The following is a 14042-nucleotide window of genomic DNA, read 5'->3' as shown; positions in this document are numbered from 1 at the left end:
AAGAAGCCAGGTGTCTCTTTACAGGCTTTTTGCATAAAGCACAGGGTACTGATGATGAGGCAAGCATGCTTTTCCGATGACAGAAATGTTTGGAAACTCATACTTCCGACTGCTGCAAGGTTCTGTACTGCCATGCCATTGGTGCAGTGTGCGCTATAGAATGCCAACTTAATAAAAAGAGTAAAAAGAATAATAATGAAAGCTGGAAGATCTCTACAGTGGCGGGTTTAAATCAGTGGTGTAATTTGTCATTCTTTTGTTTGCTCGCCGTTTGTTATTTATTTTAACTGCAAAAGAGCCTGTTCATGGTGAATGTACTAGAACACAATCCTGTTTGTCTTGGGTGACGTCTTTGTGTTTCACTTTAATCTTAGGCACAGCCCAGACTGCATGAGGGAGGCCCTTATTGTAATGATACCAAAACTGGCTAAAGGCCCCATTGAGGTGACCTCATATCGACCACTCTCCATGCTAAATGTTGACCAGAAGATCCTCAGCCACGTCTTGGTGGCAAGACTACTCCCCTATCTCACACACCTGATCCATGCTGATCAGTCAAGATTTATCCCACAGAGGAACATGTTGCGCCACCTGCGTTGCCTTGCCCATGTACTCCATGCGCCAGAGCTGGAAGACGACCCTTATGCGCTTGCCTTTCTTGATATTTAAGAGGCCTCTGATTTGGTACGCTGGGATTATATCTGGCACGTACTGGACAGACTGGGATAGGGCGCAAGTACATTAATTAGGATAAACTGTTTAGAAGACCTCCGAGGGTGAGAACAGGAGTGTTTGTCTCGGAGGAAATTGACCAACAGAGGGACCCCCGACAGGGATGCCCCCTGTTCCCACTGATTTTCGCTATAGTGATGGAGCTGCTGACCTGTAGACTTCGGCAAGCCCTACAGGAGTGGTGTATACAGATAGACAGTATGGAGCATATAATACCACTGTATGCAGACATTGCCAGATATCTCTGGCCCGCTCCTGCTTAATATTATGCAAGAGTTCTGGAAATACCCGGATTGCATCTTAATAGCGCTAAGTCTGCCTTGTTCCCACTGGACCAGCTGAAGGACCTACCCACAGACTGGCTCCCAGAGTTGGACCTGCCCTGGAAGAAGGATAGTGTTAAATACCTTTGCGTGCAAATTGCACATGAAGTGAAGCAGACGTACAAATTAAACTTGGGCAGAGTGCTCTGCAATCTGTACCCCTAAATCATATTCTGGAACACCCTTGGGTTGTCTCTGATGTATAAAGTTGCACCGATAAAAAAAATTGTGATTTTGCCTTGCTGTTTTACGTCCTACAAGGCACTATGTATGAGATCCCATGGGGGGCTATTTCGGGAACTCAACTCCCCATTAGTGGAGCTCCTGTGGGCTGGCAGTAGATGCATAGTAGGACTCAATAATCTTAAGAAAGAGTGGGACAAAGGAGGGACAGAGAGCCTAACTTGGAGCTATACTACATAGTGGCACATTTGCAGCATGCCGTACACCAGTTAGACATTGATTGCAACTTGGAGAGATCTTTGTTCGAGGGTATGCATGATGGACTCCAGCTTGGGGGGCTGCTGCTGTGGGGGCAAGCCATCCTAGATAACTTTTCACACTTGATCCGACTTATGGGCAGACTTTTGGACAGGACAGCGCAATGGATAATTGGACGAACACTGTATGCCTCAGACTTAAACATCAGTATACTGCACCCGTTTTGCACAGATATTAGAACATATGGCCATTTATAAATTGCAGGAGGGTGGCTGTATAATGTGATTGGACTTTTATCCTGAGGGACGTTTTTGTCAGTATGCAATATGTTAAAGTTGCAGCTACGGCACGCCAGCTGTGGCCAGCGTTCCATGAGGCACCGAGCCCTCACGCACAGTGGTGACTTTTCTATCTATGGCAGATGGGCAAAGACTCATAACACACCTCGATAGGGTGCTGCGCGTTCAAAGGTGGCCGACGCTGCTACAATTAGAAGATGCCCAGCAACCAGTTAGCAACAAGCCTATTACTGCCAAAATTTGGCTCAAAATTCATGCTGGGCTTGGTAAGGTGTCAATTTGTGCTTGATTGAAACAGATTCAGTATAATATAGTTTATTTGGTGTACCTGTCCCCTAAGACATTGCATTCCATTTACCCCACTAGAGATCAGTGTAGTCCCCGTTGCGGAGCCGCAGTGGCCGATTTCCCACTTATAATATTGCATATATGATGGACGGAGTGCTGACAATGCAAACAGTCACCCCCAGTCACAGATCTGGGTTTAATCCATCGTTCTTTTTCTCACCATGCCACCCCAGTTCGGACCCAGCCATATGCAAATCAGTCTTGACCCTGTTCCTCATGGGAACATTCCAGCCCGAACTGCCAGGCCAGGTCCTCCCTGGACCGGAAACAAGCATCCTGGGACCGGTTTCAGGGTATCGCCCTTCTTCAGCATTCCGTCCATCACTTGTTCTTTTTGCATTTGTCGCCCCTTTTGCATTTGTCGCCCCAAGTGGGAAGGGTATGCCCAGATGTGGGTCCCGTGCTTCCCATGCCACTGGATTTAAGCTAGCCTGGATGATGAGGGGTGAAACCCCGAAACCGGTCCCAGGATGCTTGTTTCCAGTCCAGGGAAGACCTAGCCTGGCAGTTCGGGCTGGACTGTTCCCATGGGGAACAGGGTCAAGACTGATTTGCATATGGCTGGGTTCAAACTGGAATGGCATGGGCAGCAAAAAAACGAAGGATTTAGGCCCAGATCTCTGTACTGGGGGTGAATGTCTGACATTGTTCAGTATTCCGTCCATCACTTGTTCTTTTTGCATTAGCCCAGTGAACATTGACAGTCTTTGTGGGTAGGCTAAAACACAGTAATCCAATTTGATCTCACTTTTTTATTACAATGAATGGATTCTGTTATTGTTGATCTTTCCGCAGAGAAACTGTCTGCTTTATGTTCTGACATTGCACAATAGAATTCATGTATCCTCACTTTTTATTGTTTGCTAAAGTAGAACAGAAAAACATGCTTGTGCAGAAATTGCTAGGTAATGGCTGGCCTTGAGCAAGTGATACGCAGTCCTCTGTACTGAAAAGCTCAGTAAGTAGGAGCACTTCAGCCTTGAAATGGAATAATGCTGTTACTATTATCTTCCACTGCTTTGGAAATGTATGCCCAAAATCAAGTGATGATAACGTTTTATGAATTTATGAATACAGAATGCACGTAGAAAATCAGCCACGTTGAATAACTGGACAACAAAATGTCAAGGCTAGTATCACAGTTTTCATCTGTGCCACCCAGCAATTCAAAACTTAATGTCGAACACTGCATATGAATGTAGTACTTCCTTTTGTGCAATGATAATTAAGAATCTTTCCAGTTTCTTTAGGTGTATGTGAAAGCTTTGCTATATTCATTAAAATACCTGTAAAACAAGTCTTTGATGTCAGGTTGGGGAACCCTCTATATTGGCCAAAATCTTCCTAGGGCCAGATTTCAGCTAGTTTTCTATCGCCCCCCCCCCCCCCCGGCCCCCCTCCCCGAACACCCCCCCATGACACCTGATGCAGGTCGCAATATAGCATGTCACAGTTCTGGTGAGTGTGGAGATTGAATGAAGTCAGTGGATCAAAAACATAGTGTCCCAGTGATCATGACATATGAAGGGCATGCTGTTGCTTCATGGTTTATTGAAGTGGTACAAAGGATTGTATTAGCAAAAAGTGGCAATTTGAAAGAGTTAATGAAAAATAATATTTCCATGTTTGGAGTAGGTTTCCATTGGCATGGCAGAGGGTTTGCAAAATTAGTAGGAAAGCTCTTAGGAGGCGCTGCTACTGAGCATGCTTGGCCATGCCTTACCCATTGTCCTCTTACACCTCCCCGAGGTCCACCTGATCTTGGATACACACGAAGAATGCCTGCTCCATTACATGCTGCAGTATAGGCAGTAAACTTTATTTTTATATTTTTGTATAAAGGTATTATCTTTTTACTTATGAAATGTGCAGTCACTAAAATCTAAGAAATTCCTTCAAAAAAACATGTCATTAAGACTGCCACACGTCATTCACACGGTCTACTTGAAATCTGTTTAGTAGAGGATCTAGCAATGTCTTGGGGAGAGAACAGCAGTGCACATTCCTATTCCTAGCCCTTGCAAGCACAATCTACATTTTCTGTAGCCTTGGGGTATATCAAGTCACATCCTATCCCTTTGGTCTAAATAAACGTTATAAAGTCTTAATGAGTCTTTAGATCAAGAGGGTCTCTCTTTACATCTCTACAGCTTAGCCATTCTGTAGTGTAACTAGAAGGGGGCATGTGGCTCCAGCAGGACGCATGAAGCAGTGAGACTAAGCAAATGCAAGACTTTCTCAACTGGTGGTTAGAGTCCGAGTTGAAATCATCCATCAAATATCTGCAATCCTCCATGGAAGAGGAAAGGCCTTCATGGGGGTCATAAACAGTACTGCAACAATGCAGGTCTCTGTTGGTGAGAGGTAATACTTTTGGCCATTGATGGTAAAGCACAAGTAGAGACACTGTCCACTGACATTGACCACTTGAGCTGTTCAGCCAAGGACTGTGCTTTCACTAGCCAGTCATCCAGCTATGGAAATACAAGAACTCTTAACCTTCGCAGTGAAGCTGCTACAACCTTCAGCACTTTTTGTAAGTGTTGCAGTCATCAGTTTGAATGGTAGGACAATGAACTGAGTTGCAGTGGTTCCACTATGAACCTGAGGTGATGTCTCTAGGTTTGAAGAATTGGGATACAAACAGGCATCTTGGGCATTCGGGATGCCAATTGATTTCCCATATTCAGAGCCAAAAAAACTTGTGTAAGAGACATCACCTTGAACTTGTCCTGCCAAATGAACAAGTAAAGAAGATATAAATCCTGGATGGGTCTCAGGTGCCCTTCACTTCTTGATAACTAAGAAGTAAATCGAGAGGAATCTGGGGCTACTTTCTTTTGGAGGCATCACCTCTATGCGCCCTTTGTTCACCAGATCAGAAAGATATGCCTTCAGAATTAAGATGCGTGGCAGCACCTTCTGGTGAAAGGTGGACAGGGCAGTTCAGCAAAGCAAAGCACCAGTGCTCACCATGTGCCCTTGAGTCTTCGTTCTCTTTTGTGGAATAAACAATGCAACCTATAGCCCTTACCCGGTGGGTCAGAAAAGGTCTCAGGTCTTCAGAACTTAAAGCCCACAGGCTGTAGGACCGTCTATCCCAAGATGCCATCTTCACAATCTCCTTCTGTGTTAGGCTCTCTTGCTCATCCACTGACCCTTTGTTTCCCTCCCATTGGGGACTGACCTCATCACCTTCACCACTCTTGCAAACTTCACTAAGTCTTGATGTCTGCTTTCCTGGTTCTACTAAGAGACCTGGGCCTCTACAATTGCACAGCATGCTGATGGCACCAGTACCGTACAGATTCCAATTGAGCACTGCACTTGGACCTCATAGTTCAGATGTCTAAATCAGATCTCCTGACTCTCTTCTTTTCTAGATTCAATTTATTTAAAGGGTTTTAGAAAGCACAAGCATGATAGTAGAGTGCCAGAGAGCTGTATAGGATCTATCCAGAGAGCTGTATATACTCTATTACAGAAGCAAAACATAAAAACAATATGATCTGTTACATTATAGATTTTTACCAAGCAACTGTAACGCAGTTGCAAAACATTAAGTAATTCCTCTAAAGAGGACCTTCAGTTCCCGAGTTGACCCACTTCATAGCAACCAGATTTAGATTAGTTTCCGGGTGTCATTCTGGTCAGATAAATAGTCAGAGTGTCATTAAGGGGGTCATTGGGGAATTGAGGCGGACTGGGACGTCGCCTGCCCCTAATGATATGTGAGGCCTCTGTTCATTGAGATCCATTTATCCTTTTTTTTTTTATTTAAGTTGATGGGTTCACCTGGATTTCTGTGGGAGAGAGTTCCATATCCGAAGGGCAGATACTGAGAAGGTGTGTGTGTGTAGGTATTTTGTTTCCTTAATCTGGGGGGAGATCCAGTTGAAGGAATTTGCACTCCTGATATTTGGATCTTTTCTGCTCAGTATTAAGGTTAATCGTAGTGCAGAGGGTTTGTGTGTGAGGCAAGCTATTTTCAGCTGATCTGTTCCTTCGAAAGGGAGCCAGTAGAGAGACCTTAATGAATGGATATTGTGGTCAAACATCTGATGTCTGTTATACATTTGTACTGCTGCTTTGAGGGTCTGCTTAAGTGGAGCCGCTCTCAACTTAGGAAGACCTGTTAAGGTTGCACAGCAATATTCAAGTCAGAGCCCTGGTGATTGTACTGCTAACCTGAAAGCTGGTGGTGCCAAGAATGGTTTTACCTTCCCCAGGAAGTTGAGTTGGAATGGCACACTGTGCGTGGTTGAACTAACATGTGCCTTCATGTGGAGATTTTTATCAATGGTTATTCAGAGGCATTTAGTTGATTTTATAATGGCGGGTTTGCAGTTGAGGGCATCTAGGTGGTTAATCCATTCTTGAATGGGGGGGGCGGGAGCTGTTACGAGTGGAAATACATAGGACTTCTGTTTTCAGAGATTTCAGCTGGAGGTGGTTTCGAGATGACCAGGTTTGGGTTTTTACTAGTATGTTTTTGAGTCAGATAAGATCTTCCAAAGGGGATATGTGTATGTATAGCTGCCTAACATCCGCATACATGTGGCATGCAAGGTTTTTTATTTTTTTATTTTATGTATTATTTTCAAAAGAGCAAACAAAAAGCAATGCAGTACATTGAAAAGAAAAACACTGCGACATACAGTTAACAGACCAGCAATACAAATCATAAGTGTTATTACTGTTGCCCACCAACAAACTTATAGGCAATGGCCGGTAAATTACATCTAGATGGGGGCAGATATAGTGACATGGAGGGGGAGAATTCAACACTAGAAAACTGTGATGTCGGCCGAGATGTGGCAAGTGTATTTAAATAATCCTGTAGTGGTTGCCAGATGTCTTTAGGCCTAGAGCCCACAGGCAGTAGTGAAGCATAAAGCTTGCTGTTAGTGTCACAAGAAATAAGGCTAGCTAGCCAGGTAGTGCAGTTTGGCACATTTTTTGTAGCCCCACCGACCGGCTATCTCCCATTTAGCCAGCAGGAAGCGAAATCGCAGTAAGGCATCTAATGGATTTTGGCAGATCCCCACTGTAGCCGAGATGGGCCATAAGTGGGTCAGAACGCAGAGTCCAACCAACAATAATCGAATATTGATCATACACCTCATTCCAGAAGCGACTAACATTGGAATATGTCCAGCTCATGTGGGAGAAGTCAGCAATCAGTTCATAATATTTAGCGCATGTGGAGGAGCGGCTCCGACCAATGCGGGCCCTGTCCTTGGGGGTGAAATAGATCCCCCTAAGGAATTTAAAGTAAATCAGTTTGTGTCGCTGATTAAGAGAAACGAACTGGCTCTGTGCACAGCATGATTCTCACATTTTTGGGGACAGTGTACAACCCAGATCCCTTATCCAGGATTGCCTGAGCCGAGCATCTGAAATCGGAAGAACCTTAATGCAAGCTTGGTACAGTGTGGACACCAATCAAGCCCCCGGGCCCACATTTATGACCAAGGTGAGTGGTGTAAACTCAGAAGGAGCCAGCGGATATGTAGGGTAGAGTGCACGTAAAGCGCGTTGTAATCAAAATAATAGGAAGTGTTGCATATGTGTATCATCAGTAAAACAAGTGTCTGTGGTACAGGAAAATATGTGGTCGTCCAGGAAGACGTCCCCAAGAGTATGGAGCTGAAAAGTGTGTAAGGTACGCTGAACCAACATCTCCTGTGTAATGGGTATAGAAGGCTTTGTTAATGTCAGTGATGGGGAGTAAAGTGTGTTGCCATGGAGCAGGAGAGTCAGTTTACGCCAAGCCCAACTAGTTTTGGACAGAGTTTGGATATCTTTGCTATGTCACGGAACACCCCCAGGCCAGAGCGCATTCAACAGGACAGGAGCTGACAGATCCCGCTTAGGGATGGAGTAACGAGGGTATCAGCGATACGTATACTGACTCTGAGCCACTAGGTAATACAGCTTAAAGTGGGGGACCCCAAAACTGCCCCGCTCATAAGGGAGGGTCATGAGCTCCCAGCAAATTCGTGGATGTCCATCTGCCCATACCAGCCGAATGATCAGGGCTCTAAGTGTCACAAAAAAAGAATTAGTAAGCAGGATCAGAATATTCATAAAAAGATGCAAAAATTGTGGAAGAACCACCATTTTAGTGAGCGATATCCGGTCCGCCATGGAGAGCGGCAGCTTCACTCATTTGTCCACCTGGGCGGAGAGTTTCTCCACCGCCAGATCATAATTTAGCCATAGCACTTGTTCTTTGTCTCTATGTATGTGAATACCTAAATATTTCGCAGAGTCAGAGCACCAGTGTAACGGGAACTCCGTCATGGGCGGACGGGTAATGTCCGTCAGCGGAAAAAGCTCAGACTTGTTACAATTTATATGCAGCCCAGAGAATTCGCCAAAGCGAGTCACTTCCTCCATTATGGGTGCAAAATTAGTGTCCGGTGGCAAATGAATAGCAAAATATTGTCTGCATATAGCAACACTAGAAGTTTTCCACTGGTAAATTGCAGTCCCCTGTGTATGTGTCCGCTACGTAGGTGGCGGACAAGGGGGTCCATTGCCAGTATGAGGAGCAAGGGGGACAATGGGCTCCCTTACCGTGTACCACGTGTTATGGGTAAGAAAGTGGAGAGCTCACCTTTTAGTCGTATAGAGGCAGTAGGTTGTGAATATAGCAGGGAGATCAAAATGCAGGGTTTGATTGATGGAGAATTTTAGTCAGTGGCTCCACGTGAACGTTGAAGAGTGTGTGGGAGATGGTCAGCCCTTGTGGTATACCTTGTCGTACTGGAGAAGTATTTGATAGCGAGCTACCTAATTTAATGAGTTGTGAGCAGTTCTGTAAGAAAAATGCAAACCAGCTGAGTAAGTCTCCTGACATATTGAATGGCGAAAGATCTTGGAGGATGATTATGAATGAATTGTTAAGGTCTAGCATCATGAGGATGTCGTTTGTGATGTGTATGATAGCTGTTTCCGTGCTTTTTCTGGTGTCTTAATCCTAATTGAAATTTGTTGAGTAAGTTGAACTGTACAATGTGTTGGCACAGTTGTTTGTATACACATTTTATCAATATTTGTCAAGGAAGGGTATGTTTGACACCGGAGGAAAATTGTTCTGGGCTGCGTACCTTCAGGCATTCTGCAATTGAACCTTGACCTAGCAATGAGTTTACGATCATCGTTAACATGTGGAGGGGGGTGAAAGGTATCCGAGTTCCTTTGGTGTTGTGGAGGGGATTGGGTCGCTGAAATGTGTTGTTGGTTTCCTAGAGGATAGAGCTGGCTCCAGGTTGCCTGGTTTTTAGTCGTGGGTGGGTTTTTGATTCTCCTCTGAGGAGGGTAATTTGCATTTGGAATGATGATTGTTGACCATTGTAACTTGAAATATTCCTCTGGTGCAAGTGATTGATTTTTCCAATCTCTAAAATTTTCTCTTCAAAAACATTTCAGAAAGCTGGACAGTTTTTCTTTGAGTTTATGCTGATCTTGGCTACATTGTTTGACAATTTTGTAAAGTTTACCTGGTCGGTTTCTTGCATTATCATGATCTAAACTATAATGCTTTTTGCATTCCAAATGTGTTTTTGTAGTTATGTAGTTCCCATAGTTTTATTAGATTAACTATCGAGGGTTTGTGTCTCCACACATGCTCAGCCCGTCTGAGACTCCTTTCATTTTCGTTGTACCAATGATGGGAGGATTCGTTTTTCTGCCTTTTTAAGCCAAGTGGGGCTGCTGTCTACATTATGTTTGTCAATGTTTGGTTGTAGTGCCCAGGTAATTTGAGAAAATTCTGTATATCTGATGGGGGAGCCAGAGAATCCAGCTCCTCCCAGTTCATGTTTCTGGTATCTCTTACTCAGCACTTGGGGTTGAGTTCTTGTTTTTTTGCTTTGTGTATGTGTGCTGTTAGGCGGAATAAGTTTGAGTGATGATCAGACCAGTTGTTAGGTGTGATAAAGTCAATTGTCTGCGCTCCTTTCCTGGCTATGATTAGATCAATTGTTGCTCCTTTGCTATGTATAGGGACTGTGCAGGGTAGGGTTAGGTTTTTATCTGTGAGGAAGTGTTTTCAAGTAGATAGGTGTGTGTGTAATTCTCATCATTACAGTTTAGATTGAATTCACCAAGAAATATGGTATTGGGGTGTAGCATGGAGTGCACAGTAATTGTTTCCATTATTTGTTCCATGAACAGCTGGTTGTCTCCTGGAGGGTGGTAAATGAGATACTTTAGACAGTGTTGAAGATTTCTACACACTTGTATTTACCAGATGAGAGACTGTCTACTGGGAAGACCTTGGCGTGTAGGTTTTTTTTGTGGACGACTGCAATCCATCCGCTGTGTTGCAGTGCGCAGTCTAAATGTAAGATGGTGTAGTTTCCATGTGACTTGTGGTCTCTCAGGGTGCAGGTGATTCTTTCTTGCCACTATACTGTAGACTGCACTGTTCATTCCATGTGGTACCAGGTATACCATGGGATGTTTAGCAAGGGCCTGCAGCAGATCGCCACTCTCATCTCAAAACTCTAGAGACCATCAGAATTTTGCTGCTACATACATTTGCAACAGTTCCTCCCTGTGCTGCAACATTTTATGGGGGGAACTCCAAACTTATAGAATGCTTATTTGTTGAGTCTTGGGAGATCCAAATGGTACTTAGGAGAAGCATTCAGTACTCCATATTGGATCTGGCCAATCCACCTCACTTTACTTTATCAGAAAGTCACTTACACCCTTGCTGAGGAATAAATAGAAACATAATTTTTGTAAATATCAAATTCTTTTGCCCAGCAAAGTACATTGGGAGTATATTTTTGCACTGTACATCTGGGTTAACTATTGTCAAGTTCAGTATAGATATTCACACACATAGGGGCCAGATATACAAAATCGCATGTTTGCAATTTCCTAGTAGCGAATTTTAGTCATTCACTTTTAGGAAATTGCAAACTGTGATATACAGCAGTGCATTTGACACTGTTAGAAATTCGTAGTACATTGCAAATTAACCCACCTCATCAATATTCATGAGACAGGTCGCAATTTGCGACACATTGTGAATGGCTACAATCACAGGGATGATTGCCTACTGGGTTCAGCAGACCACCATGGCTGTGATTGCTTTTTCAACAAAACATTACAAAAAGAAAAATGAAAAGTTTTCCTTTCATTTTGTAGGAGTAGGCAGTGGTCCGTGGGACCAATGCCTGCTCTTACAACATGTTTGCACCCCCATTCACAAAGGGGAATGGGACCATTGGTGATCGCTTCCCATTTGCGAATGGCTTACCACCAACTTGAAGTTGGTGGCAACTATGAATGTTTTGCAACTGCATTTGCGGTTGCAAAACATTCTTACATACCAGTGTGACTCGCTATAAGTTAGGGATGCCCTTGGCATGCCTCTTGCTAATACTGAATCTCTACCCATTTTGTGATTCGATAATAAATTACCCAATCACAAAATAGGCTTTTGTACATTCAAATGCTTTGTTTCTGGTCGCAGACGGCCGATTCTGTGAATTGGGCTGTTTGCAACTAAAAAAAAAGCTTTGTACATCTGGCTCAAAGTGATTGTGAAGACAATTCAAAAATATTTTACTGTGATTTGTAAGCTAAGTTTTTTCTGGAGTAGCAGTGTATCTCCGTAGGGGACACTGCTCAACAGTGTGTGAAAGTATTTATCTATTAGCCACAGCCAAGGTTGTGCTATAAAATGAATTGTCACTGTGCCAGTCAACTATTATTTCCAGTATCATAATGCCATACTTGTTGATCACCTGCTTACTGGAGCCTTCACATAGTTTAATATTATAAATGTGTTAAAATGCACTTACTCTTTTTCCAGCACAGAATAGTTGTTAGTCCTACTAAAATAGTACTAATAATTACACAGAAGTTACTGTACAAAAAATATATCTTTCAAGATGTTCACTTTTCTCTTTTATCTAGATGCCAATTCATCAGAATCTCAAAGACCTGCTTTTTATTAGAACTGAACTTCAGAAGAAGGTTGAGGAATTGCAGCGTGAAACAACTACAAGATCCATTTCATCTTCCTCTGATCGGGGTTCGTCCCCATCCCACTCCGCCACTCCAGTTCATACATCTGTCTAATGGATGACTGCCCAGTTTTCTTTGAAAGACTAGAATATTGAAAGATGTTTCTAAAAAGGACGGTGGTGACATTTTTCCTCCAGGCAAAGAACTGATACACTTTAAACGCCTTATGTGATTGTCTTATAACAATATTATGCTACAGTTCTCTATGTGCAAATGTATGAACCTTGCCTTTTTAGAGGCCTGCAACCAGAGATCAGATCTCAATTAGGTACACACTTTGTATATGTTGTGTTTTTGTGTAAGAATTAAATGCATAGGAGCCAGGCTCACAGACATTTATGGAGCTGGGTCAGATGGAAAAGTAAATGAAAAGTGAAAGTGGAGGTGGAACAGGAGTGCAAAGGGGGTTTGAATTGGTCGTGAATTTCAATACAATTGCTATTTTTTACCTATTTATTTTGCAGACATCCTGAAAGGAATGGGTGGTCCTCATAGAATACAGTGTGAGCGTGAGCTAACTAACCTATATGTAGGTTTGGCCAATGTATACATAAATCCCATGGTCATCAGCAGTGGCCCATATAGAGCCCTGTTCCTGAGTAAATAAGAGATTTTGATATGGATGTATTTCTAGGCAGCCCTGTGACCATCACTGTTTTCTAAACCAGTAAGTATCCATTTTTTAACAAAGACTGTCGCCTACAGTTACTTACATACCCAGAAACAAAGTCTTCAAGCATGTTGCGTAAACGTTTGCATTGCGGAAGGGATGTCTGCAAGTTACGTAAGGAGTCCCTCCGTACACATCTTTCTTAATTTTGTCTACTATATTTTACCTCATCGAATTTTCACATTCAGGTTGTTCCCTGTGAAATGTCCGGTTACTTGGCAGTCTTATTGCATTTAACTATGTCAGATTTGGGAAATAAAACAATACCACTACTGGAGGAACACTTTGTTGAACGTGGTGCGTTTACAGTGGATTTTAATTATAATGTGGTTTTACTAAAATGAGGAATGACTTTGATTCTAGTAAATAAGTAGGGATTATATTTAAAGTTATATTTTAGTTAACACATTGGCATACTTAACAGTATTCTTTTTTTAACTCCCCTCTTCCTTTAGACAGCCTCACTTGGGTTAAGGTGGAATGATGATTCTGTTTCTTTGAAGTTCCAACAAGCGTTTTCTTGAACATTGTTACATATGATAAAAGGTGTATTTTGCCAGGTATTAATAAATTATGTATAAAACAAAATGTATATTATATGCACACACCATAGCATTGACACCCTTTTGACATGGACAAACAAAACGAGAACCATTTCCTAATGGCAGCTCACATGTATATTGTGTTTTGTACTACAGCATGTGTAATTACAGAATTCATAGTATCATGGTATGTTTATTAATAGATGTAAACTAAATTACTGCACATAAGTACATATATTTTGTTGTCATTTGTGAAGTGTGAATTCAAGCTCTTACTTTTATCATTCCATTATCTTGAGAACAATTTGGATTGTGTTTCCTACTTGACATGTTAAGTATATTGTTGTCTTTCGTTGATATGGTATACAGAAACCTGTGGTATATTGATATATTTTTGTAAATTAAACCTTCCAATGTGAATACTTGTTAACTTTTTTTCTTGAATACTCTAGTAAGTAACCAGTGCATCCAGTTCAATCTGCAGTAAATATTTATAAAATATTTTTTTCATATGAGAATTATCAATGGCGCTCACCATTGTACAGATTGAAAAGGTACTCCAAGTAGTATGAACATAGCGACTGTTGTTAAGTAACAATAAATGTATTGTTGCCAAAGGAACCTGTGTATTCCT

General features: G+C 42.4%; 1 protein-coding gene across 3 annotated transcripts in view; it reads left to right on the top strand.

Annotated features, from left to right (window-relative positions):
- MTMR1 (myotubularin related protein 1) overlaps positions 1–13828 on the top strand; it is a 403694-nt gene extending 389866 nt beyond the window's left edge. For all 3 annotated transcript variants that reach the window (XM_069212405.1, XM_069212404.1, XM_069212403.1), the window contains one exon: positions 12086–13828. In XM_069212405.1, the coding sequence (XP_069068506.1) occupies positions 12086–12250 (165 nt within the window). In that variant the 3' untranslated portion in view covers positions 12251–13828. The remainder of the gene's footprint in view (positions 1–12085) is intronic.
- The last annotated feature ends 214 nt before the right edge of the window (positions 13829–14042 follow it).

This window comes from Pleurodeles waltl, chromosome 2_1 (genome assembly GCF_031143425.1).
Source record: "Pleurodeles waltl isolate 20211129_DDA chromosome 2_1, aPleWal1.hap1.20221129, whole genome shotgun sequence".
Taxonomy (NCBI): Eukaryota; Metazoa; Chordata; class Amphibia; order Caudata; family Salamandridae; genus Pleurodeles; species Pleurodeles waltl.
This window is presented reverse-complemented; position numbering and strand designations above follow the sequence as displayed.